The 21,108-nt window shown below is 44.5% G+C and overlaps 6 protein-coding genes across 6 annotated transcripts; 5 read left to right on the forward strand and 1 right to left on the reverse strand.

The window, feature by feature from the left end:
* Positions 1–7,846: 7,846 nt before the first annotated feature.
* LOC6606709 (probable cytochrome P450 313a3) lies at positions 7,847–9,879 on the forward strand. The gene is made up of 7 exons (XM_002031472.2): positions 7,847–8,050; positions 8,112–8,312; positions 8,368–8,553; positions 8,619–8,691; positions 8,754–8,880; positions 8,935–9,508; positions 9,562–9,879. The coding sequence occupies exons 1-7, from the start codon at positions 7,894–7,896 to the stop codon at positions 9,720–9,722; spliced, it is 1,479 nt and encodes a 492-aa protein (XP_002031508.1). The 5' UTR covers positions 7,847–7,893; the 3' UTR covers positions 9,723–9,879.
* A 216-nt stretch (positions 9,880–10,095) lies between these two features.
* Positions 10,096–12,026, forward strand: LOC6606710 (probable cytochrome P450 313a2). Its single transcript, XM_002031473.2, has 7 exons — positions 10,096–10,271; positions 10,325–10,528; positions 10,591–10,776; positions 10,832–10,904; positions 10,963–11,089; positions 11,143–11,716; positions 11,783–12,026. The coding sequence occupies exons 1-7, from the start codon at positions 10,115–10,117 to the stop codon at positions 11,944–11,946; spliced, it is 1,485 nt and encodes a 494-aa protein (XP_002031509.1). The 5' UTR covers positions 10,096–10,114; the 3' UTR covers positions 11,947–12,026.
* A 319-nt stretch (positions 12,027–12,345) lies between these two features.
* LOC6606711 (phosphoglycerate mutase 2) lies at positions 12,346–13,478 on the forward strand. The gene has a single exon (XM_002031474.2). The coding sequence runs from the start codon at positions 12,445–12,447 to the stop codon at positions 13,321–13,323; it is 879 nt and encodes a 292-aa protein (XP_002031510.1). The 5' UTR covers positions 12,346–12,444; the 3' UTR covers positions 13,324–13,478.
* A 1,296-nt stretch (positions 13,479–14,774) lies between these two features.
* On the reverse strand, positions 14,775–15,686 carry LOC6606712 (chymotrypsin-1). Its single transcript, XM_002031475.2, has 2 exons — positions 15,033–15,686; positions 14,775–14,972 (listed from the first exon to the last, which is right to left on the reverse strand). The coding sequence occupies exons 1-2, from the start codon at positions 15,666–15,668 to the stop codon at positions 14,805–14,807; spliced, it is 804 nt and encodes a 267-aa protein (XP_002031511.1). The 5' UTR covers positions 15,669–15,686; the 3' UTR covers positions 14,775–14,804.
* A 3,101-nt stretch (positions 15,687–18,787) lies between these two features.
* Positions 18,788–19,860, forward strand: LOC6606713 (chymotrypsin-1). Its single transcript, XM_002031476.2, has 3 exons — positions 18,788–18,881; positions 18,954–19,555; positions 19,618–19,860. Exons 1-3 carry the CDS (start codon positions 18,788–18,790, stop codon positions 19,771–19,773), a joined length of 852 nt encoding a protein of 283 aa, XP_002031512.1. The 3' UTR covers positions 19,774–19,860.
* Positions 19,861–20,135: 275 nt separating this feature from the next.
* On the forward strand, positions 20,136–21,102 carry LOC6606714 (chymotrypsin-1). Its single transcript, XM_002031477.2, has 3 exons — positions 20,136–20,208; positions 20,272–20,867; positions 20,927–21,102. Exons 1-3 carry the CDS (start codon positions 20,142–20,144, stop codon positions 21,086–21,088), a joined length of 825 nt encoding a protein of 274 aa, XP_002031513.1. The 5' UTR covers positions 20,136–20,141; the 3' UTR covers positions 21,089–21,102.
* Positions 21,103–21,108: the final 6 nt, after the last annotated feature.

Genomic DNA, 21,108 nt, shown 5'->3' on the forward strand with positions numbered 1-21,108 from the left:
GCTTTGTCCAGGTGTGTCCCAAGAAATAGCGCTCGCTGATGTGGTTTTTCATTAGAAATCCATAAAACTGAAATAGCAAATTGCGCTGCCGGTCAGCATATTATGCGTGACAGCATTTATGGCCATGACAATCGTATCGACATTGGCATATCTTCGGGGACTTGAGATAGTCGTTTGTTCCGCATTCGAGGCAGATGTCCCACCATCAGATACTTGCCCGGATTCAATTAGCAGCAGATCGAGGGAGTTCGAGAGGGAGGAAGATCCTGGAGCCGTATATTTTTATGATGCTTATCAAATGGAATGCGTACAAAGGATCCCACGATTGGGAAACCTTCAATTAGTTTGGACTTTAAGACTTTATTAAAGTGTGATAAATCTGTGTAGCTTTATTGTTTAGATTTTGGATCTTCTTGAACGAACGTAACGTATTTTTGAGGTCATTGAAGTCTCAAGAGTTTTTGGCGGGACTTCTCTATCGAATTTCCCGGGTTTTGCCAACGGAATTCAATCAATTCTCAATACCATTTTCGCTATTCTTTTACTTTTGTGCCTCAGAAGGCTTTAAAGGTGCCAAAAATGTAGCATAATCTTAATGAAAATTTGGCGAAAATCTCCTTGGGCTGCCAAATCGAACAAAACAAATCCAAAACAGCCCATTGTATTCGCGGCATTCCGTTCTGAGCTGTCAATAAATATTTATGAATATAATAAAGTCAACTCCTGAGAACAAAAAAGTGATGATGCCACGCGGCTTTTCTTTTTTCCCTGCGCGAAGGAAAACAAATTTGCTTGCTTTCAATTCTGTTGTTCAGTTTTCAAAGGAATCAAGACGGCGGCTCATGCATATGCAAAAGGTAAGCAAAAATATTTGCAGAGTCCAAGAAACTGGGTCAAAGGTTACTGCACACGCACACACACATGCACCCTACTCTCGGCCCAGGGGATTTTCTCCGGGGTGTGATTTTCCATGAAAACGCATATGCAAAAACCGCGCTACCTCCCCTTGCAGTTTTCCCCCTCTCGAAAGTGCCGCCCCTCACCACGTTCCGCTTGACAATTATTTTTCGCACATTTTCAATGAATTCTGTGTTAATTTCCGTTTGATTTTTGAATTCAATGCGCCGCTTTTTTCACCCATTTTTTCCGTGTCCGGATAACGGAATGGCGAAAATGCCACAGTTACAGTTACTGTTACGCGGCCAGCATCATTAATTATAATTTTCAATTTGATGTGTCGCCGGGACTAATTCGATTTTTATGTTCTGCCTGTGATTTGGCGAAAATGTCGGTTTTACTATTGCCATGGTAGTTTCCAGAGCTAGTTTTCCACCAATAGGATGACCACATAAAAATAAAAAAGTAGTGTAATATTTCTTTGGAACTTTAATTTACATCATGCGAATAAAAATTTTCCTGTAAATAGGTTAGAATCTTAAAGTTTCCCATGGAAATCTGCGTTTTGGTCCACTTCTAACGGTCAAATGTCCATCAGACGCCAGAAGTTTAGTTGTTTAACTGGACCAAAACAGCTTGTCACCTCTGAACCCCGCCCCATGTCAGCAGTAATTAATAAAAGAAAGTTCAACATTTTACCCTAAAAAGTAGAGAAGTGAACACGCTTCTTGATTTTGCTCCTTTCAAAGGAGTCAGCGCTAAAAGGCCGAGCATCTTTGATCTTGCGATGATCGCCCTATGAACCCCTCTCCTCAGCATCATCCCTTTAACCATTTTTTACCCTCTCCTTTCCATTTGGCCTGCCTTTGATGAACTCTTTAAAAGAAACTAATATTTTTCGTGTTTTTTGCACCCAAAAATCGTTGACGAAAAAAGGGGAACTAAGCATCTTTTGATGAGGCAGCATCTTTCCTGTTTGAGTTCAAGGATCTTGTGTGTCTAAAGGGTAATAAGGGTGAGAGGTTTTATCTGTTTATTGGCAAAACAGTTATTTATTAATTGCGACGATTAGAGGTTTTTGGGGGCAAGCTAAAAATAATAGGATCTGAATAGTTTTCAAATCGAAATCTGGCTCTGCTCGGAATAATCTCATTCTCGATTAGGTCAACTATACTTTATAGTCAATATTTTTACGCTCCGCTGATAAGGATTCCCGGAAAAATAATATATTTTGTAGCAAACCAAACCGAATCGGGCAGCACTAAATAATTAACAATCCAAACAGTGATAAGCGACCAAGAAATCGGCCAGATAAGCCGCACTATATATTCGAGAAGAGCGTTTAAATGTGGAAAATTCAGCCGTATCCGTGAGATGCCATCGATGCTTTTTGGATGCCGCGTGCGCTCCACTTTACTGCTGCCTTTGTGGTCGCCAACTGGGAAATTCTCTTGTTTCGCCGCTTTCCTTTACAAATTTTCCAATTTCAAACCCCCCACTCACGGAAACATTATCTTCCATCTCGCTCGAGCGTTGGCAAATTGGAGGGGGGAGTTCGGGGAGCCCAGTATTTGATTAACAAATAAAAAAGAGCTCTGCTCCGCTCTCGAAAATTCACAAACACACATAGTTTCTCCAAGAGGGCGTGGCCAGCCGTTGAGTGAGTTCGCTTTGAGTGGAAACGAGTTTCGTTAAGAATGCTTCTTATAGCGACCCGTCATTTCAATTTCAGTGGGTAGTTTTCCAGTTGGCTTATCTAACAGGAGCAACGGGCTGTTAGTTAACAGAATGTTATCATACTTTATGGAAACAAGCAGCATGGAGAATTTATGGCAAATGATTGAAATGGAAATTGTGTATGTTTCAAAAAGATATAAAATTCACAAATCATTTTTTTAACATAATAATATATATATTTTAAAATGTATACAATTCAAAATAGTTTAATATTTTATTAATTCTTAATAGCTAAACAAATCAATTGCTTTGCACTGCACCATTTGCCATTCTTATTGACCAATTTCTATAGCCTCTTTTTATTTTTAATCAATCAATAAAAACTGGTATCGTTTGGCATTCCCGTTAAACTAATATAGAAATCGGCGGGAAGTCAAAAATGTAGAATTGTGAAATTCCTCAGCGAAAATGCCTATTAATTAACAACCTTTTGAAGGCAATCCGTTGGCAGTCCGATTCGAGCTTCATCCACAGCCAAGAAATCTCGCAGCTTGTGACTGAAATAATTAATGATGTGGCGCACTGTGTCTCAACTTTGCGCCGTTGCTGTGCAAATATTAGCAAATTATTTTAGTTTTAGAAAATCTCGCTTCCCCTGGCCGGGGATGTTCTGTTCTGTTCGTTGCTGTTTGCATTGCGCCAGCCGTTTGCCAGAAATGTCAATTTTCTCAAATACCAGGACCAAGAGCGCCTTCGTCTTCGAGTTCGTCTTTGAAGGACGAAATGTCGGGCACTTCCATCCCCCTGCCATTTGACGTGGGGGCACTAATGATGTTCTGGTCCTATGTGGGTTACATTCACTCTCTCATACTCACCCTTCTGCCTGCGAGGACTCGTCCTGAAGACTCTGACAATATTTGCACTTTTCCATTTGGCTAAATGATGTCCTGAGCTGTCCCAGTTGAACCTTAATTGTTCCTTTGTCAACTACTCCGAGTAATTAAAAACACCTTTCAACTGTCGAACGACAGAAGGAGAGAGAGAAAGTCCAAGTGAAAGACAGCGTTCTGTTTGATTAGCAAATTTGTCAAATTTGCGGCGAAAGTCCATTTATCAATCTACTAATGATTTTTCTCCAACTGAGGCAAATCTACAGCTGCACTTGAGGAGACTGACTCCGCAAGATTTCCATAATTTGCATATGTGCGTAATTTGGGCAAACAAAAAAATTAATTAAAACCGCAGAAGGAGCAGCCGAAAAACCAGCAATTAATTTTCAATTTGAGTCGCATAAACATTTTAATTGTTTGCCTGCAATTTAGCTGCCACACAACACGAGTGAACAACAACAAGCAAACATATGTTAGACATTCGGCGGGGGGCTTCCTTTTGGCCATAACCATCTAGGCCCATATGTACTCTGATTCAGATTAACGCTTCGGGCACGCTCCGAGCTCCGAGATTGGGGTTTTTCTCCATGAATTTCAATTCGCCCTGGCTCCCTGCCGTATCTGCCACATCCTCGTGGGCTCATTTATGCCACAAAGCGTTGGCAAACTTTCGAGGCAGCAATAAAATCGCAAGACGCCATGTTTAACTGCCGCACAGCTTCCGTAACCACTAAATTCACATGGCGCACATCCTTCTCGTATGTACATTTAGCATGCCATTTGCATATGTGCCTGCCTGAAGGATATAGCGCGGCTTCCATGTCATATTTCCATTAGCATTTGCCTCTTAACTCATCATGTGTCTGCGTGCGTCGGCGGATAAGTGTATCATCTTGCCGTGCCGCATTTATTACCCATATTCGAGCATCCGGCTTTTATCCTTTCGTCCCGACGCGCTCCGTAATTGCTGCCTTTGGCGCTTCCTCCATTGTCACGGATGAGCTGCATCGCCACACACTTGCCAAACTTTATTACTGCCATTGTTGCTCGGGATGGCGGGGCGTATGGGTAATAGCTGCCAACTGACAGATTTATGAAATCGAGCTGGGTTAAGTCCTAACAATTGATGCTTTTCCCAATAGCAAGTGCACACTTCTATTTGTAGTTCAATAATACATTTTTAATGCAGTATAAAGAAGAATCTTGGTAATTAAAATATGTATAATTATTTTATATTTAATTTTCAATGGTTGTACATTTTTCAACAACATTTGAAACATGATGAAAAGAACTTAACCCCGAAACCCAGCGAAATAAGCGCAGCCAATGGAGTGGCTTCTGATTGTTGACCTCTTGAACTGTATCGGGACTTAATAGAAACGCAATCAAATAATTGCGCAAAGTGTGCCACAATCAAATATAGCAACAAATTAACCAAACGCCAACACCACCAACCATTCGCAAACTGCAAATCGATAAAGGCCGTCTTTCGACCGATGCGATGCGATGGAGAAACCGCAGAGAAAATATTATAGAATTATCCAGTTGGTGGATGGATCGGATCGGCGGACAGAGAAGCGATAAGTTTACAATTGCTTATGACTTCAATTAATCTGTGAAAGCGCCTACGCAGCCAGGTCTTCTGGAATATCTGGAGAAGATGTTCCGGGGGCGCAGGGGATCGATGTTTAGATGTCGGAGAATCCGCAAGCACGAAAATGCGAAAAACAAAAAAGAAAATCCAATTGAACTGGCCAAGAACTGCCTGCGGTCCAAGTCTGGTTCTGGTTCTGGGTCCCAGGTTTGGGTTCGGGTTGGAGTTTGGGATTGGGTTTGGGCTGGGGTTTGGAGTTCGGATCCCAGACCGCAAGACACAAACAGCCAAACAGCCAAACGCAGCCGCCGCAAGACAATTGACCTGAAATTTCATTGAAGATGTGCCCGGGGTCTGGCCTCAGAAATCTATACCCGGCTTAGAAACGGTAAATTGCTTAGTCATCTCCCATCGCTGATTGTGATCACGATCATTATAATTATTTGGCTGTGCCATTATTATCAAAATGGAATCGCATGCATGTCCATGTCTCGAAAGTTGAGGCCTGAACCCGCACGCATCACCTCAAAGCCTTAGAGCTTAGCCCTATTTCACACACCCACACAATCATCTGTGGGCAGGAATTCATGTGAGTGGGCTTACCATACATGGCTTAAATTTCGAGTAATTCCATGTCCATTACTTAAGTAGTCTTTCCACTGTTATAATTTTCGCAGGTGTTTGAATCCTTTTTCCGCTTCATTTTCAATTTACGCAAATGGACTTCGATTCGCGGCGCTGGGGAAAACGGAAAATGAGCTCTGGATGTGCTCACATGGGGCCCGCCAGGTGCTCAAATTGCCGCAGGTCCAATCCGAAATTCAGCATTCAATGGCAGGAAGGGGTTAGGCGAGCAAAGTTCATGGCCAGCGGACGTGTGTGCTCCTCACCAGATGCATCTCTTCATCTCGATCTTGGGGCTGCAGTTGCAGTTGCAGCTGGGCAGTAGCCACTGTGCCAGTAGATATGCGCCAATGGAGAAGGGGCATTATTTTGGCCAGCCACTGGCCACATACGGATGTCATTTGGGCAGCCTTTGAACTCCTCACGCGCCTCCTGAAAATGATGAAAGCGCCGCATCTAATAGGAAAAATGGTAAGACACTTTTTGCGTTTCGTTTGTTTGCTCAAGCAAAATTGAAAAGTTGATTAAGTTCGAGGATGCGAGTCGAAAGTGCATTGAAAGTAATCTTATACTCTTTAATCCGTGAGCTTTGACCCGAGAAAAATAAAAAGAAAATGGTAGTAATAACCACTGTGAGCGTACATATACAATTGTACTCCCCATGAAAAGCGGTATATATAATATATACAAATATTATATAAAGCCCATATTACGACTAAGGCTCATTTAATTTTATGTTTAATAATAGAATTATTTTCCAAAAATTAAATATATTATGAAATGTCTCCAAACGCATGCATATAAATCATTTAAAATACATAAAACAGCAGCAAAAAACCAAGCGAAAATGTCACTGCGAGCGTTCATAGTGAAGCTAAACATAAAATCTAAGATTTGTGCCTGGCGGGATTTCCATCCCGTCCAATAGGTAGAACCAGTGTCCAGGGTCCAGAGCACAGAAGCAGCCATAAAGAAGCTTTTACGGCCACCGGACTGGAGGCGAAACTGAAGCCCAAGTCGAGATGATAAATCGTCTACCACGCTCAGTTGGCTGGTTGGACGTTTGTCGATTATTTGCCGGGATATTTGCCTGCCTTTTATTTTTTGCATTCGCTATTTACTATACCTGCCAGTGCAGGTCGACAACTTTTCACTGCCGACGACACTAACGGCTACCATAGATCAGTTCCGACCTGGCTGGAGCACAACGACGATGTCGTCCTCCTCCGGGCTGCAGCTCCATGTTCAGCTCCCCTGTGCTCCAGGCTGGGCATTAGATTAGACAATTTGTTGGTGCTCCGGCGAACAGTTTGTGCCTGCAAGCGCCAGGGTCGTGGCTCTGTGGAATTTATCACCGCACCTCCCCCTCGAATTTTCCCCTGCGTGTTAATTGAAAATTGTACGGTAATGTTGCTTATCGCGCGGCTATCAGACGTCTTTCCAAAGACCCAAAGCGTCTGGGTAACCACAAGTCACCCAAATATCTGTGGAGCTTGCGTGTGCCGTGTCCATGTTCGTGGGCAGCATGCCACACCTTGTGGCACCGGCACCTTGGGACACCGAGGCACCACGCATCGACATTGCCTCCCAGCTTGCAGTGAAAATTTCTAACACTTTTTGACAACTTTTTGGGGGAACGCACTTAAAAAATAATTTATCGCCGCTGACATTTTTCGTGACTTTAATTGCCCCGCGCACACTTCGATAGTGATTTACCTGTTGTGGCCCAGCAGCTTCTTGTCTATAGGTTTTTGTTTTTTTATTTCGCTTTGTCTACAGATTAGTTATATAGCCAGGTAAGCTTCGCCTTAGACTCGTAAGCGGTTGACGCGATTCGGGCTTAATTGCTTTTACACCCAGTGGGGATGATGGATCGTAGGGCGATTGAGGAGATCATTGGGCCTCTTAAAGTACGGAAGTACGCCGACCGCAAAATGTTTGAGTTGCCTTTAGACGCCCGGTTTCAGACCTAATCAGAAACTTTTTTTTTAAACGCCTAAAAAGAGGACAAAGTCGAACGTTGTTTTGGTTAGTTCAAGGTCAGCTTACACCTTAGTAATAAAGCACACCATCATACCTATTATTATTAATTTAACCACAGAAGCACTTCCACTTTCGTATAAAACCTTTGCCGAATTCGCTGAGGCAAAACAGTGATTAGAATCCCTTCAAGGTGTTTGTTTACTTCGCGTTCGGATTAGAGTCCTTACCATGGATACGTTTCAACTGCTCTTAGCCGTGGGATTGCTTTTCTGGATATACTTTCTATGGAGTCGTCGCCGACTCTATATGATGCAATTTAAGATACCAGGACCCATGGGATTCCCCATTCTGGGCATTGCCTTTGAGTATCTGATAACCTATAAACGTGATTTTTGAATACATTGGATAAAAAGGCGATGGATTAATTGAAATCTTTGTGACCATAGGTAAAATGAGCATACGAAGCAAGTATATGGATATTTACGGCTCCACATGTATGGTGTGGTTGGGACCCACGCCATTTGTAATAACTCGGGATCCAAAGGTTGCCGAGGAAATCTTCATGTCTCCAGAGTGTCTAAATAGGAGCTCGATAGTTTCCAAGCCGCTTAATAGCTGTGCAGGAGATGGATTATTATCATTTGAGGGTAATGAAAACAAGGCGTTAACTTACACATTGATAAAACATTTTATTTATTTTAGCATCTAAGTGGGTTGAACGTCGCAAGAACTTGAATCCCGCATTCAGGCAAAATGTTTTGCTCAGTTTTCTTCCCATTTTCAATGCTGAGTCGAAAACTTTGGTGGCCTTCCTGGACTCACTTGTCGGTCAGGGTGAAAAGAAGGTCCGCGACGATATAGTGAGCTGGTCTTTTAGAATAGCCACTCGTAAGTGAAATGTTCGTTAAAATGTGTTGAGATGTCTACAGCAATATTGTGTAATTTTTCCACAGAAACCACAGTGGGAACTGATGTGAAGAAGGAAACGGCCTTCAAGAACGATTCAGTTTTGAAAAGTTACGAGACGTAAGTGAAACCAAATCCGAAAAAGACTAGCATTAATATCCAAAGCTATTTATACTTTTTAGGCTTATGAAAATAATTGTCATGAATGTTTTATTGCCATTCACTCACAACAAGGTATTTTCAACACTGGGCGGATTTGAAATGCAGAAAGCTTCGGCCAAATCCAATGTTTACAAAATGATAGGCACGGTGAGTTTTGCCTGCCCTAATTGCATCACTTGCCTAAGACCTTTCGCCCTTTAGATTGTTGACAAAAAGTTAATGTCAAAGCCAGAAAGTGGCTCACAGCCTGAAATTACCACTGTGATTAATAAGGCCATCGAACTCCATCGGAATGGAGAAATGTCCCGGGATGAGGTGCAATCGGAGTGCTGTTCCTTGGTTGCCGCTGCCTTTGAGACAACCGGTGACACGGTGTATCACGCCCTCATCCTGCTGGCCATGTTCCCGGAGCACCAGGACACGGTCTATCAGGAGCTCAAGGAGCTGTTTCCCGTGGCCGGTGACTTTGAGGTGACCTACGACGATTTGCAAAGGATGGTTTTTCTGGAGCGCGTGGTAAACGAAACACTGCGATTGATACCATCTATTCCATTTACACCGAGGGAAACTATCCGGGATTTCCGTCTATCCTCTGGCGTGGTCATTCCAAAAGGTGTTGGAGTTGGTGTCGATATATTTGCTACCCATCGCAACCGGGATTACTGGGGTACCGATCCATCGTCGTTCAACCCAGATCACTTTCTACCCGACAATGTGCGCGATAGACATCCTTACGCTTACATTCCATTTTCGAAGGGAAGGCGGAATTGTATAGGTGGGTTTGATTGCCATCATAAAATGCACTTTTTTTAATTATTTTATTTTAAGGCTGGAAATATGGGTTGATGTCGTCCAAGCTAGCTTTGTCTAAGATACTTAGAAACTGCAAAGTAAGCACATCTTTTCGATACGAAGATCTCGAGTTCGTTGACAACATTGGTATGGAACTGGCTCAGTCACCTGGACTAGAATTTCATAGGCGAACTTAGAAACCCTTAGAAACTCTTTACACTTATGGTTTTTTTTATCAGAATTTCCTAGATATTCATTTTAGGAACTTTCTTGATGGGACTATTTTGCTGTTACTAAGATTTATCTTAAACAAATACGTTGTGACTTAATTATTTATAAAAATAAAATGTAAATCCCAAATTTTTAAAATGTATTCCTTATTTATGTGCGGACCTTCCTAATAAATGATAGCTGAAATGGAAGTGCACCAAAATACAAAGTAATTAAGCAGTAGAGTTCAAAGCCATAAATATGTTGACATCAGGGTAACGCTATTAGAAAAGATCTTAACCCGAACTCGTCAAATTAATGTAGCCTCTTAAAATATATATTTATCCATCGCAGCTCAGATGAGAAATACTTGGCTAAAATGATAGTCATACAATTGTTGATCGCTGCGAGTATAATTCTTTGGATCCGTTTTCTATGGAGTCGACGCAAATTGTACATGCTGATGATGCAGTTGCCGGGAAGAATGGGACTCCCTTTACTTGGAAATTCCCTAGGATATCTTATCATTAGCAGGGGTAAGTGCGACTTAAAATCACGAATTAGCCAAGGTAAATATCCGTATCTTCAGGCAGAATGAGTTCAAGAACCATGTACATGGATAGGCACGGCTCCACATGTATGGCCTGGATAGGCACAACTCCAATTGTGTTAACAAGAGATCCCGAGATTGCCGAGAAAGTCCTCACGTCACCCTTCTGCATTAACAGAAGCTCTCGGATAACTAATGCGCTCGCACTTTCTATGGGATACTACGGACTGCTGACATTACAGGGTACTGTACTGTAGTCTATACGCCACCTTCTTCTAAAATTTCACTAATCTCATCCCATGCAGGATCCAAGTGGATGGCCCGTCGCAAGCATATGAATCCCGCATTTAAACAAAGTGTTTTGCTCAGCTTTCTTCCCATTTTCAATGCTGAAACGGATTTACTGGTTAGCGTTTTTGACTCCTTTGTTGGTCAAGGTGAAAAAGATGTCCTTGCAGATTTTATAAGATGGTCATATACAATAGCTACTCGTAAGTATACAAATCATTTTAATTTTGGGGTGAACTAAATTTTTCCTGTCCACAGAAACCACATTGGGAACCGATGTTACGAAAGATGATAGTTTCGAAAACGATGCCATATTAAAATCCTATCAGTCGTAAGCGAGTCCCATATAATTTGTTCTTCCAACATATATTGATACCCATATCTCTTAGGATTTTGCGACTGACCATCATAAATATTTTCGTGCCCTTTGTGCAAAATAAAATTGTGTCCACACTCTTCGGACTTGAATGGCTGCGAAGAAGAGACACTTCTACGATTAATAAAATGATAAGCAACGTGAGTTGAGATTGCAAATTGAAGATTAACATATTTAGAACTTTCCTATTCAGATTATGGACAAAAAGCTAAATTCAAACCCAGAAAATTATTCCGAGTCAGAACCAAAGACTGTTATACACAGGGCGATAGAACTTTTTCGTAATGACGAAATGTCCTTAAAGGAGTTACGTGCCGAATGCAGCAGTATGGTTCTCGCTGCATTCGAGACAAGCGGCCACACGGTTTATTATGCCCTCGTTTTGCTGGCCATGTTTCCCGAGCATCAGGAAATGGTCTTCAATGAGATTAAGGAGCACTTCCCTTTGGCCAAAGACTTCGAGGTTACCCACACCGATCTTCACAAATTGGTTTATTTAGATCGCGTTTTGAATGAAACCCTGCGTTTGATGCCATCCGTTCCGTTCAGCACGAGGGAAACACTGGAGGACTTGCGGCTATCAAATGGAGTTGTCATCCCCAAGGGAGTGACTATCAGCATAGACATATTTAACACTCAACGTAACAGCGATTATTGGGGCCCAGAAGCAGCGAAGTTCAATCCCGAAAACTTTCTGCCGGAAAAAATCCAGGACATACATCCATACGCCTTCATTCCATTTTCAAAGGGAAGGAGAAATTGCATAGGTCGGTTAGCCTTGGAAAATATTTGTATAAGTAATATTTTAACACAATATTTTTTATTTGTATCAGGCTGGCGATATGGACTGATGTCATCGAAGCTAGCTTTAGTCAAGATACTAAGAAACTATCAGCTAAAAACCAGCTTTCCCTACGAAAATCTGGAATTTGTTGACCACTTGGTAATAAAGCTTGCACAGTCACCACAACTGGCATTTGAACGACGTACTTCATAACATAACTTTCGTATTTTTAAAATTCTATTATACTGGTTATAAGAACTCTTTTTATACATCTATTACAAATAAATCGGTTTGGCTGTTTTGAATATTCTAATAAATTAGTGAATCTCGACTTTTTTTCTATGTTTTTAAAACTTGTAAGTATAGATTTATAAGATAATCCCGACAACTTCCTGCCTGCCAGCACTAGCTAAAATTTTAAGAAATTATATGCTGAGTACCACCTTTTTGTACAAGGACCTTAGGTTTATAGACAATGCCACTATGAAGCTGGCTGAGCAACCATTACTAGCACTGAAACGTAGAATTTAACCAATCATTAAAGAATATTTCATATTGTTAGAATGAATAAAATAAAAAACCTCAAAGTAACCTTATTTCAACGAACTTTTCTTACTGTCATAGATTCAACCCGACAGTTTTAATAGAAAACCCATTCGAAATGAACACAATATAGACTGCAAAAACTTTCCAAATTCAAAGTGTCCTAAAATGTTGGCTCTGGCCAGGAATTCGTGGTGTGGCCAATTGCTGTGTCGCGTGGCGAACATCGAAGCCCGCTGCCCGTTCTCGAAGTCATCAACCGGCGGAAAGCAGGCCGAGAAGAAGGGCAAGTACAGGATCGTGATGGTCCGGCATGGGGAGTCCGAGTGGAATCAGAAGAACCTATTCTGCGGATGGTTTGATGCCAAGCTATCGGAGAAGGGACAGCAGGAGGCCTGTGCCGCTGGCAAAGCGCTCAAAGATGCCAAAATTGAGTTCGATGTGGCCCACACCTCGGTTCTGACCAGAGCCCAGGAGACACTCAGGGCCGCCCTGAAGTCCAGCGAGCACAAGAAGATCCCGGTGTGCACCACGTGGCGCCTCAACGAGCGCCACTACGGCGGACTGACGGGTCTGAATAAGGCCGAGACCGCCAAGAAGTTCGGCGAGGAGAAGGTTAAGATCTGGCGCCGCAGCTTTGACACCCCACCGCCGCCAATGGAGAAGGATCACGAGTACTACGCCTGCATTGTTGAGGATCCGCGCTACAAGGACCAACTGAAGCCGGAGGAGTTCCCCAAATCCGAGTCACTCAAGCTCACCATCGAGCGCACATTGCCCTATTGGAACGAGGTCATAGTGCCACAGATCAAGGATGGAATGCGTGTCCTGATCGCCGCCCACGGCAACAGCCTGCGGGGCGTGGTCAAGCACTTGGAATGCATCTCTGACAAGGACATAATGAGCCTCAACCTGCCCACGGGCATTCCCTTCGTCTACGAACTGGACGAGAACCTCAAGCCCTTGGCCACGTTGAAGTTCCTCGGCGATCCGGAAACGGTAAAGAAGGCAATGGAGTCGGTGGCCAACCAGGGCAAAGCCAAGTGATCCGTGATTTCGGGTATGTCCAGCAGCCTCCGAAGAAGGTCAGAGCAATCAGCTCAATGCACTTGTATGCCAAACAAAAGCGGCGAATCGAAAGTGGTGCTCACTGTGGCCAGGCGAATGTCAAGCAGCAAATAAATTTATTTGATTTTAATTGACAATGAAGAGTCAACAACGATGGGCTGGCTGGCTGGCCGTTGGTCTCTTGGTCTCTGGAACTCTGGCGACGGTTCTGGGTCCCAGGGTCTGGGTATGGATGTGGGTCTGGGTCTGGGTCTGAGCCAAAGTCCAGCCGTATTTATATGTGTTTCCATTGCGCTCGTTTAAGAAATCAGGGAATCGAGTGTGTCGCGTCAATTTTAATTGCTGCGGGATGAGTCCGAGCAGCCTCTGGCATTCCGAACGGGTCGAATTTTAATTTGTTTAAATGAAATACTCATTTAGGGCTTATTGACAAACAAATTGAATTGATTGATCTAAATGAATTTATATGCAGAGCGCGGTGGCCGGCGAGATTCAGATTCCCTCCGAATGAGATGCGTTGAGATGGATAGGTGGTTGGATTTTTGGTTTAGTTTAGTCTTCTGAGCATTTAACCCGCTGCCAGTCGTCTAGCATATGGAAGTTCATTTGGGGCCAGATTTTCCATGTTAGGCTCGCAGAGCGTGGCGAGCTTTGATCCAGTAAATTGAGAGCGTGAAACGAGCTAGTAGACGGGCACTCTGCTGGCAAACTTGGGTCCTCGGCAGGATCATCCTTCTATGGGGGCTGTGTGAACTACAATATCTTGCTGACTAGTGTGGCGCGCATGGGCCTGAGCTCCACATTATTTGAACCTAATTACACAGACGCAGTGGAGCCCAGACCGAAGTTAAAGCTAAAGTCAAAGTCGGCGCCCCGTCAAATTGGTATACCAATTGCAGCATAGAAACGGCGGGAACATAAAAATGTTTGCACTTCGTATTTGTCGCGCATAAAATCTAATATCGAATTACAAGGCCCGGTCTTTGGAGAGGAGTCCAGAGTTCGCAAAACAGTGTGCGTGTCAGCGAAACTTTGTGGCAAGCTCCATCGACCAAGCGCTCCGGCTCCACATCACCACATCCCCACGTCTCCACATCCTCATGCTCGCATCCACATCCCGCTGCCATAAAGAAACTGAATTGAGTTAAATGCGCGATAAATTGCTTTTTGCATTTATCATGGTCGCCCTGGCAGGCGGCAGCCCAAGTTTTCGCTGGAGTCGGGCCAAGCCTAGACCACGAAGATGGCGAGGCGACTCTGTGGACTCCACCCAGGCACCCAGACACCCTGACTGCCGAACTCCTCCGCCCTCCCTCTGGCTGTGGCGAATATTGAACAAGATTTTTAATTAGTCGCCAAAGCGTAGAAAGTGGGGGGATGTGACCAAGAACGCAAGACTTCGAGGAATTTAGTCAAGTTCGGGCAGAGAATCGGTTTATTTATGCGCTACGGGTCGGTATTTATTGGGCCAAGTCTTGGTTGATCACCTGGCTGATGTAGGGCAGAAAACTGGACACCCGCGTGTAGACGTCTGGTCTGCCCTGGGCACAGGTGGATGATCCGTAGGAGACAATTCCCACCAGGTGCGGCTGCTTACCGGGCCTAATCAGTGGTCCACCAGAGTCGCCCTAAAATTGGGAAAACATGAATGATTCCGCTTAGCATGATATTACTATTTAGATACTTACCACACATGCCCCTTGACCCTGGACAGCCAGGGCGCAGATCTCGTTCCTAGTCACCCGAAATCCCTTCTGGTTGCAATCCTCGTTCGAAATGGTGCGATAGTTCAGGGCCTGCAACTGATCCGGCAGACTCGCCGAGGAAGTGGATGGAGTGGTGGATCCCCAGCCGGTGAGGCGTACCGGAACCTTTTCGCCAATGCGATCCGAGCCACCGATAAGAATGGTACTGATATCGGATCGCTCCAGGCGGAACGGCGGAGTAACCTTGACCAGGGCGATGTCATTGATAATGCGGGGATTCATCGAGTACTGCGGATGGACGTGCTTGGTCACCACCCGGTGACGTAGTCCACCGGCCTTCCAGTTGAGCGTCCCCACGACCACGCTAACGTCCTCGACCTTCATCTTCTCCATGCAGTGGGCCGCCGTAAGGACGTGCTGGCCGCTCACAATGGATCCTCCACAGAAGTGCTGCCAGCGACCACGTCGCTGCAATTGCAAGGACACCTGGAAGGGCACCGTCTCGTTCACGCGCTGCCCACCATTAATCCTAGTGGATGATTCGGTGGTCGTGGTCATCACGTCAGCTAGTCCTTGGCGAAGGATCAACAAGATGCAGAAAAGCTGTAGTACCACCATTTTAAAGTACGATCACGTTTCAACTACTGCGAATGAATTGCATTCCACTGCAACCCATCCATTTTATACATCTCCATGCAGAACAGGCTTATCATTTATTTGGCAATGCAAACATTTAAATTCCGGTGATCTTGAAATGTAATGTGGGCTGAATCGGTGTGACCTTTCCGAAATATCTCCTACAAATAACACATATGTGCTCATGTACACCGAACAAAATGCTCTACTTTTTGTTTAATTAGTTAATTACTAATTTAATACTTATATTTAAAGATAAAAATGGGGCAGGTCTAAGTAATATATACCATTTTCAACAGTAGTCGATTGGGATCTCCTGCTGCTCCGCTCCGTGCTGCCCAGTTGTCGCCTTGCGTGCCTGGTTATCATAAGCTGGCCGGGATGCGATCCTCCGATGCCATCATAAAACTGGGCTTGACAGAAGCGCCTACCTGTTGTCATCAATTAGGTAACACGCTCACGCGACCGATAAATATTAAGGCAAGTCTAGCCGAATCCCCATATCGGTATCTGCTTATCTGGGCGACTGCGAATTCGTATCTAGTCGCTGTTCCCTGGCATGATCTCTTATCTGATTTGCAAATAAGAATCTGTTTAATTTGCCAATGCTCGGGCGCAGAACCAACGCCAGATCGCTGCATGTGTTGGTGTCCAGAGTCATAATTTATATTACTAGTTGGAGAGGAGTGGAGTGGGACTCCTCTGATTCGCTGGAAGAACGAGGTGCACCTTGTGGTGCGATCCTGGGCAAATTAAGTACTAAAATAAACGACCAATTTACTGATTATGCAAAACACGCAATTAATTTTCCACTTGCAAGCGAGTGCGAAAATTAATTGCCTGCGAAGTGGAAAACTCATTCGACTAACCAGGCTGATCCCGTTTGTTTATGTGGGGCTCAGTCATAATCATTTGCATACGAGTCGATGCAGAGGAAAGTTTTTCCAACCTGTTCTTGATTGACCCCAAAATCAGCATGGCTAGTAGTACCCTTCCTCAGCTGCTACTGTATTTTAAGCCTGGTACATGCACACACATAAAATGCCACTTCTTCTCCCACTCCGCACAGATCATAAAACCAGCGGCTCTGCTTTATGAACTCGGCCAATAAATCAAGCTGAAGACGTTGGCGGCAAAGAGACAAACAAGAACACAAGTCCCGAAAACAAAAAGCCCATAAAAATTGCACCGGCAATGAATGCCCACTTCGGATGTGGCCTGTTCTTCTGGGCCACACGCACAATTCTACAGAAGTTGGCTGGCGAACTGGCCAACTGGTGAACATGGCCCAGAAGCAGGGCCATCCAGCGGGGCAGGTAATCAAACAAAATGTCATAATAATGATGGCGTCCCGTCGGAGCCGACGGGCAGAATGCTTATCTTGTTAACACCGAACCGATCCACCAGCCAGCCCTTCAAGAGGAGGATATGGTCTCGGGAACACCGCTGATGATGAAATGATTAAAGTGCACTTTATTAGTGGGAATTTTGAGCATCGTCTGCGATTTTTGCCTTCGTCATTAAAGCGGGTTTTTATGACTGCTGGTTGTGCAAACTCGAATCTGTTTAGCAGCTTATAGTGCAAATTGGTTGTAAGTTTAGAACAATATATGCAATTTTTACTAGCTGATGATACCTAATAATAGAAATGATACCAATGATAAATGTTCCTTAAAACTGACATTCCTTAACATCAAGTTTTTAATGTTTTTTCCCGATTAAATCAAAATGTATAACAGACTTCTTAGTGTGTACATTTTCTTGATTAAATTTAGCTCGCTAGAACAAAGCCTAATGAGTTAACACATGGATTAACCCGTCAACCTTAAGTCTCCTGAAGACGCACCAAGCCCACATGCAAATTAGAGGCGGGAATACAGCATAAAGTCTGCAGATAAGTCATGCCTTGACAGGGTGGTCCAATTAACAATTGAAGGCAGGAGGCAACACGACAGGCGCCATAGTCGGACTCAGATCCACAGACACATCCTGTGTATGGAGTCTCTCGCTCTCTGGCGATATAATAAAGCCATTTCGGGTTCAAATCGGTTCGCTGGCTCTCAGCTTCGTGGCGCTGCATCGCAGCCCAGGACAATTAACACAGAAGTCCAAAGATCAAGACCTCAACAGCAGCCAGGATGCAAACGGAGGAGCAGCCGGATGGAAGCACGAAGGAGTCGCCACGAAACCGAGAGGTGTGCATAATTAATTCGCGCCTGTGCGCCACACACACAGTTGAGGCTGGTCCGTCCAATCCGGCTACACCCGAAATGATTCATTAGCTGGATGCAATCAGGCCCGGAACTGACACATCTGACTCCGAATGTGGACCAGATAGCGCTTCCATGGCCCGCCCATGAAAGAAGCATTGGAATTGAGGCAAAACTCGAGGCTGCAATGAAGCCTGATTTGCATCGAACATGTGGATGGCCTGAATGGAGCTCCTGTCTGGATGCGAAGCTCAAACTGCAACTGCCTCCGAGGTGCCCGAGGTGTCCAAGGTGCTGATTGCCAGCGGCAGGTCTCCTTGTCTCCTTGTCCGCACAATGAATTAAAAGAAATGTCCGCTGCCGTCTCAGGGGCTTGTTTAATCGGAATATTTAAATTATTCGCTGATTAAAACTCGAAGGCAGATCGCTCTGAAAGGAGGAGGTCTTGGTTAGTAGACTGCCTCTTATTCTGATGTTAATTCTTTCAGTGCCTCTGTCCCAACTTTGCGTAGGTGTTATTCTCGTGAATCGAGGAAGCTCACTCATCACCGCAGATCTTTAGATGATGTATGGGTTCAAGAAATAGTTGGTGGCTTAAGCTGTGATTAAGCAAAGGAAGTATCTATAACCTGTTCAAGTAAGTCTTAGTTGGCTTACACCACACCCAGTCCCACTTGTCTCCCCTTACCAACTGTCGGTTCCTATCGCCTAGACCATTGCTATCGCTGCCCAGCGACCTTGTAACCCATTACATGAGGTGGGACGACCGCCCACAGCTGCACTTGATAAAATTCAAATGAATCGAGCTGAACGAAAAGCCCCAATTAATTGGGACTCTGGCATGCCTATATAAACCTCGGATGCACTGCTAGTTTCAGGCTCAGTCTAACCATGAACGGAGTAACTTATTTTGTGCTACTTCTTAGCTCCACTTTGTTAGCTCTGGATGGAGTTCAAAGTAAGCCCATGGGCAATGTCATTGATTGTAAGTGAAGTTTATAACTTAACCAAAGAGTGCTGTATACATACTGTATACATTTTTCCACGACTATTGCAGTTGACAAGTATTTCGAGGAGGCAGACCTTAATTCCCAGGAGCGAGTTGTTGGCGGTTACGATGTGCCAGAGGATGAATACGTTCCCTACCAAGTGTCCATGCAGTTTCTTACTCGCAGTGGAAAGATGCGACACTTCTGTGGTGGATCCCTGATTGCCCCAAATCGCGTCCTTACCGCTGCCCACTGCGTCAATGGCCAAAATGCCAGTAGAATTAGCGTAGTTGCTGGAATTAGGGATCTCAACGATAGCTCCGGCTTCCGATCTCAAGTGCAGTCGTACGAGATGAACGAGAACTACCAGGAGCTTGTGACTAGCGACATCGCCATCCTCAAGATCGATCCGCCCTTTGAACTGGACCAGAAGCGTGTGTCCACCATTGACGTCAGTGGATCGGACATGGTAGGTGCCGATCAGGAGGTTCTCCTCACCGGATGGGGTTCTGTCTTCCACTTCGGTACAGGTCCCTTCGCCAAATATCCCACTGTACTTCAGAAACTTGACTACAAGACACTGAGCAATTCCAAGTGCAAGGAGACGATGACCCAGCTGACGGACACCGAGATCTGTGCCTTGGAGCGGTTTGGCAAGGGTGCCTGTAATGTGAGTAGTATATTCAAGTGAAAATCGGAATAATGTTAGCTAATTTTGAAATACTATTTAAGGGCGATTCTGGCGGTCCTCTGGTGATGAAAAGTGGTGACTCCTATAAACAAGTGGGCGTCGTCTCCTATGGAACTGCTTTCTGCGCCTCGAACAATCCTGATGTCTATACCAGAGTGTCCATGTTTGACGGTTGGATTAAGGAAAGAATGGCCTAAATCAATATAAGATACAAATTGTAAAAACAGATATTGCAATATCAATCTCGGATTTATTCAAATATATTCTGAGAAACTCTAACCAAACTATATACTTTTCCAAGTCAGTAAAATGAAGCATTATCTTTGTCCGTAAAGATGTCTTGGAAGTTCGCAATTAGATATTTGCATACCAGGTAACTGGGCTACGTTACCAGCAGAAGCTCCCATTATAATTTCAATTTCAAGATCAAATATAATGGCATAACCAGTAGCCAACGTGACCCAGATATTTTGCGATACATATGCAAATTCTTTCGCCAATGTGGGCTAAGCTCTTATTTAAGAAGTGTGGCAGGTGCAAAGCCAGTGGCATTAACCAAACATCGATGGGTCTAACTGAACTGCTGCTGATCGGAGTTGTAGCTGTGGGTGGAGTCTTCGGAAGACTGAATTGTGAGTTTGAATTGGAATGAGTAACTCAGAATCCCCTGGTAACAGACGTATATATTGTAAAAGCTAGCCAACCCAGTGGGTATACTCCACATCGTATTGTTGGAGGCGCTGACATCCCACCAGGCGAACATGTGCCCTACCAGGTTTCGCTGCAGTACAGAACACGAGGTGGTCAGATGCACTTCTGCGGTGGGTCTATCATTGCCCCCAATCGAATCCTCACTGCAGCTCACTGTTGTCAGGGTCTCAATGCCAGTCGGATGTCTGTGGTGGCCGGAATTCGAGGTCTGAACGAGAAGGGTTCCCGCTCCCAGGTGCTATCCTACAGCATCCATCCCAAGTATCAAGAACTGGTTACCAGCGATCTTGCCGTGCTGTCCATCAAGCCACCGCTGAAATTAAATAACTCCACTATTAGTGCAATTCAGTATCGATCGCAGGGAAAAGACTTCGTCGGCGGTGGAATTCCAGTAACCCTGACGGGATGGGGCCTCCGCTTACCAGTGCCCTTTCCCTTCCTGGACAACGTGAACTATCCCAATGTTCTTCAGCGCATGAGTTACCACACCATCTCGAACAGTGAGTGCCGGAATGCGGGCATGGAGAGCGTTACGGATACGGAGATCTGCGCCAGAGGTCCTTTTAGAGGAGCCTGTTCGGTGAGTTGGGAGATAATACACTAGCCAACACAATATAAAATCTATGATCTTGTTTCCAGGGAGACTCTGGCGGTCCTTTGGTAATGGAATCGAAAAATGGATTACAGCAAGTGGGCATTGTATCCTACGGCTTGGTGGTATGTGGTCTATACATCTCTCCGGATGTCTACACCAGAGTGTCTACCTTCAGTGACTGGATAGGAAATCAAACGGAATCGTGAAGGAAAAGAGGATTCCAGCC

Source organism: Drosophila sechellia, chromosome 3R (assembly GCF_004382195.2).
Source record: "Drosophila sechellia strain sech25 chromosome 3R, ASM438219v1, whole genome shotgun sequence".
NCBI lineage: Eukaryota > Metazoa > Arthropoda > Insecta > Diptera > Drosophilidae > Drosophila > Drosophila sechellia.